The sequence below is a fragment of the Myotis myotis genome, unplaced genomic scaffold, assembly GCF_014108235.1.
Source record: "Myotis myotis isolate mMyoMyo1 unplaced genomic scaffold, mMyoMyo1.p scaffold_m19_p_7, whole genome shotgun sequence".
Taxonomy (NCBI): Eukaryota; Metazoa; Chordata; class Mammalia; order Chiroptera; family Vespertilionidae; genus Myotis; species Myotis myotis.
In genome coordinates this window covers 71,595,756-71,600,633 of record NW_023416379.1, presented here as the reverse complement: position 1 = coordinate 71,600,633, position 4,878 = coordinate 71,595,756, and the positions used below count along the sequence as shown (strand labels likewise).

At 39.0% G+C, this 4,878-nt stretch overlaps 1 protein-coding gene across 1 annotated transcript; it reads right to left on the bottom strand.

Annotated features, from left to right (window-relative positions):
- Positions 1–547: 547 nt before the first annotated feature.
- Positions 548–3,916, bottom strand: LOC118660744 (RNA-binding motif protein, X chromosome-like). The gene is made up of 2 exons (XM_036318418.1): positions 3,742–3,916; positions 548–1,629 (listed from the first exon to the last, which is right to left on the bottom strand). The coding sequence occupies exons 1-2, from the start codon at positions 3,914–3,916 to the stop codon at positions 548–550; spliced, it is 1,257 nt and encodes a 418-aa protein (XP_036174311.1).
- Between the last annotated feature and the right edge of the window lie 962 nt (positions 3,917–4,878).

Here is a 4,878-nt window from a genome sequence, read left to right as displayed (position 1 = left end):
ATATCTTTATTACCTTGGCCAAAAAAAAAAATCTACTTTTTAGGAATCTAGATGGATGGATGGGTAGATAGATAAGTGGATAGATGATGATAGATAGATAGATAGATAGATAGATAGATAGATAGATAGATAGATGATAGATAATAGAGAGAGATATAGACTAAGCTAAAAAGAAAGCAAGAAATGGCATAATTTCCCAGATCATGTATTTTCTGAGGGAGAAGGGGATCAGGAAAAGACACATAGAAAACATCAGATAATTAAGGACATTGATCTATTTTTTTTCAAACATGTTTTACTTTATTCCTCTCAAGAACATAAAAATTATGAAGGGGGAACTTAACAGGAAATTTAAAAATGTAACACAATTTTTCCTTTTAGTAGTCCTTGGGTAGTTATGACAGAATAGGTTCCACTTTCTCTTCATTTCTTTGAACAGGGATTTTGGTCCAAAGTTTCGTTTTTAATATCTGCTTCTGCCTCCCCCTCTATCAGATCGGCTTCCTCCACATCCACCACCCCTGGGTGCTCTGCGGCTTGAACTGCTTTAGGGATCACGTGGAGGAGGGTACCCCCTTTCCATAGAAAGGGGAAGCCCTCTTTCTTGTCTGCCAACCCAATCACGACCACTTGAGTAGAGGTCACTTCGGCTGCTTGAGTAACTGTCTCGGCTTCCACCATATCCGTCACATGAGCTGCTGTAATCATCATAGCGACTGCTTCCACCATAAGATGGAGGGGGCCCTCGTGTAGGTGGAGCACTACGTGAATTACCATTACTGTCATATGAATCCCTGTAGGACCCACCACTTGGATGATCTGAATAGTCATGATCATGACCATAGCCATCTCTATCACTATAGCCTCTTGATGGATAGTCATCACGTGAACTGGAATGACCATAATCACAATAAGTATAGTCTCTTGGTGGTGAAGCATAATCTCTTGTATCACGGGAGCTAGGGTAATCTCTACTTGGGTAGCTGTCTTTAGTAGAATATCCATCATCTCTTGGGGACAAATAAACAACTCTACAGGAAGGCAGGGGTTCCCTTTGACGTGGGCCTCCATAACTATCTCTTCCATGAGATACAGGAGCTCTTCCTCCCATTCCACTGCTGCTGCGAACTGGCCCTGAAGGAGCAGATCTTTTAGCAGGAGGACCCCCACTTCCCGGTGGTGGTCCTCTTTTTACTGGAAGTGGTCCCCTAGAAGAACTCATGTTGAAATTCATGGAATAGCCACCATCATCCATGTGCCCTCCACGTGAGGGAGGTCCCCTTGTTCCTCCACTTCCTCCTCTTCCACCTCTAAGACTCCTTGGAGGGCTTCTGCTTCTTGGAGGTGGAGGCAGTCCACGCCTACCAGTTACAAATGATGGTTTGGTGGCTTGTTCTACCTTGATGGCTTTTCCATCTAAGGACTTTCCATTCATATATCTGGCTGCATCCTTAGCATCTGCTGGGCTTTCAAAGGTGACAAAAGCAAATCCTCTCGATTTGTTGGTTTCATGATCTTTCATCAAGAGTACTTCCACTATCCGTCCATATTTTCCAAATACAGCTTCAAGGGCTTTCTCCTTTGTTTCTGTATTGAGGCCACCAATGAAGAGCTTTCCTGGGCGTTGATCTATTTTTTTTAGACTAAATGGTAAAAATATAACTGTTCATTTCATCATTGTTTATTGTTATCATTATTTCACACACAAAAAACACTTTAGATTCTTACATATGTCTAAATCATTTCCAAAATGTTTTTAGATTGAATATCACAGTTCCAAAAGAATTAGTCAAAAAATCGCTATTCAATGTCAGTTACAGGAGAAACTATTGACACTTCCCCCACATGCTTTTCTAATCTGCTGCTTCAAAGAACAAGCATAGAAGAGGAGTTTTCTATGGATGTGATGTAAAGAACCCTAGTATCTGCTTTTGGAAATTTATTTTAGCCAACACATAGGAGATGAAAAGATGCGGGTTTTCTAATTTTGGATTTACACATAGATACATTTCATCTGCATGACAACAATCACCAGAGATAGCATATAGGATTTTCCTGAAAGCAGATGAGCTATTATGTGTAATTCTGATCTTTTAAATATTTCCCAAAGACCTTAAACCTCAATGTGCTGCAATTTCTAGTATTCCTGTTGGATATTTCAGATCAGTCTTTAAGTAGCCTGCAAGTGTAAGTGCTTGAAAATTTTTATCTCAGACCAGGAACAAAAATTAAAGCACCCTCAAGAGGCAGGCTTTATAAATGCTTTCAGTGAGAAAATAGAAATTTAATCAAAACAGCATTTATCTAATAAGCACCTTCTGCTCCATTTACCTGGGGAGTCAGGGGGAGCGGGACTTTGCTGGCAGCTGTGTTCTCCAATCTAAGTGCAAGCCGTTCAAGTGCTCTGCCGACATTGTGACTCTTTATTCGAATTCACTTCACTAAAAAGATCCAGCTAATACTTAACACAGCCTTTCCAGAGAACCTACAAATCTATGAACTGTCTACTTTCTCAAACATGGATGAAGCTAGTCTACCGCATTTTCTGAGAGGGTCTATTAGAACTGAGGCCTGTCCTTCCAACGTAAGAGCCGCAATTAAATTGCAACCTAGATCCGATTGCTGACATCTTCAGAGCATGGCATTTCGAATACTTTGAGGCATATGATGCACAGAGGGATCCATAATCATTGAGTTAGATATATTTTGTTGAATTACTAGCTAATAATCATAAGGGATCCTCAAACAGAAAACTATCCTAGGCCTCTAACATGACCAGCCCACAGTTTTCCAAAATAAGGTACAAGTACAACATATCCTGATGCTGCTTTAGTGCCCAATAAACTACAAGGTTATAGATTAGTCAATCTGATAAATCCACTCATAGTTTTGTAGTTCTATGATCAGTGTGCAAGGCTTTTTATAGCTCAGTAAAACTCAGGACAGCTTTACAACCCAAGACTAAACCTGTAATAAAAAGGAAAAAAGAGAAAAAAGATAGACACATATTAAAGAAAAATCTTCAGAAGTCACAGAAAGATGTATTTATATATTAAAATCACACATATCTAGAATCCAGACCACTACAAAGAACAGATAGTGAAAAATTTTTTCTAAAGTATCAAATACACACAATGGATACTCATTCAAAGATCCTAAGACACTGTTTGATCCTAAATGCCTTCAGGAAATAAAACATAAATTAAATCCTGTTTAGTGTGATTATGCATTTTATTATATCCTAGTTCCTTTAAAACTAACTGTGCAGGAAAAACCCAGATTTTTCCCTCTTACATAGGGAAAAGGCCAGTTCTTCTCTACTGTGTTTGTTTCCTGTGTTTCTTTTACTACCCAACACAATACACTTCACTTCTGAAACTTTTAGTTACCAAATGTATGGAGGTTTCCCCACAAAAAAGCCATTCTCTGTAGCACCAGCAGGGTGTCCCACAATTTAACTCAATTCTAACACTACCCCAGAGTCAGCATCAGATTCCACTGGTTAAGCCCAGTCCCAGAAGACCGCCCACCCCACATCTACCTCCCCCAACCCCAACACACACATACTTCAGATGCTAGTAGCAAGCCCAGGTTATCTGTCACCGGTGCTTCTGACTAACCAGCTCTAGGACGAAGGTCCCAAAGACCCCCCTCCTTGGCTTTAACTGATTTGCTACAGCAGCTCACAGGATTCAGAGAAAGACTCACATTTGCCAGTTTATTAAAGGGCATGAGAAATACAGAGGAACAGCCGGATGAAGAGGGTGAAGTCTGAGAGTGTCTCTAGCACAGGAGCTCTGTCCCTGAGGAGTTGGTGAGCATCACCCTCCTGGTGTGGAGGTGTTGGACCACCTGGAAGCTCCATAAATCCCTGGGATTTTACTAGTATGGAGGCTTCCTCAGTTTTTAACTTCATCTCTAGCTCTTCTCCCCTCTCTGGAAGATGAGGGGTGAGGCTGAAAATTCCAAGCTTCTCATCACGGCTTGGTCTTTCTGGTGACCAGCCCCAATCCAGGAGTCCGCCCTGAGTCGCCTCATTAGAACAAAAGATGCTTTAGTGCTGCTGACACTTGGGAATTCACAAGCTTTTTAAGAGCACTGAGGCAGGAAGTGGGAACAGAGAACAATATATATTTTTTCTGTTATCTCACACTAATCAATCATATTTTAATTGGGAAATACAGTTAAACAATATATTTTATTTCCAGTCCTTTCAAAAAATGCCCATAGTCTTTTAGGGCAATAGTTTTAGCATTTGTGTCCATTAGTTTACAAATATATGTGCAATTTGCAACCCGCATTGAAATGTTGATTTATTTTTGGCATGTTTGTTTGTTTCATCAATTCATTTTCCATAGGCAATATAAGGTCATTAAAATATTATGTGTTTATATTAATATTTTTATCTGTTCAAAGAAAAATGATTTAGAAGATGGAATTTTAAAATTCCATTCTTTTAATTCCTCAGTATTTTAAGGAAAGACAAAATAAGTTTAAGGATTTTTTATACAACTAATCTAGCAATTCAGTAAAAATTCAGCCCTTTCTTGAGGTTTTGTTGGGGTTTTCTTTTTTTTCAGTACCACTTTGGACAAACCTGAAATGAAATAGCATTCTGTTTGCATATGTTATTTGAATTATGAATTTCTTCTTAACTCTCTAATAAAAATAAGTGATTTTGATCAGAGAATGCCTCAAGGAAAGCTATCATATTGAAGGATAGAAGCTCCCAGAATTCTTTGAATAAAATGTCCATTATTCTTTGGATTATTAATGATAACTCTATACTATGGAAAAATAATGCCCCAGTATGCTTTGTGTTCTCTCTAGAGACAAACTGATTACTCAGAACACTGAACACATCTATTTTAGAATAGA

What these genes read in the sequence shown, in the direction of transcription:
- LOC118660744 (XM_036318418.1), bottom strand. Translation starts at nt 3,916, where the DNA reads ATGAAGTTAAAAACTGAGGAAGCCTCCATACTAGTAAAATCCCAGGGA. An exon ending in CTTCATCCGGCTGTTCCTCT is followed by an intron (nt 1,630 to 3,741) that starts GTATTTCTCATG and finishes TAAAAAAAATAG; the next exon opens with ATCAACGCCCAGGAAAGCTC.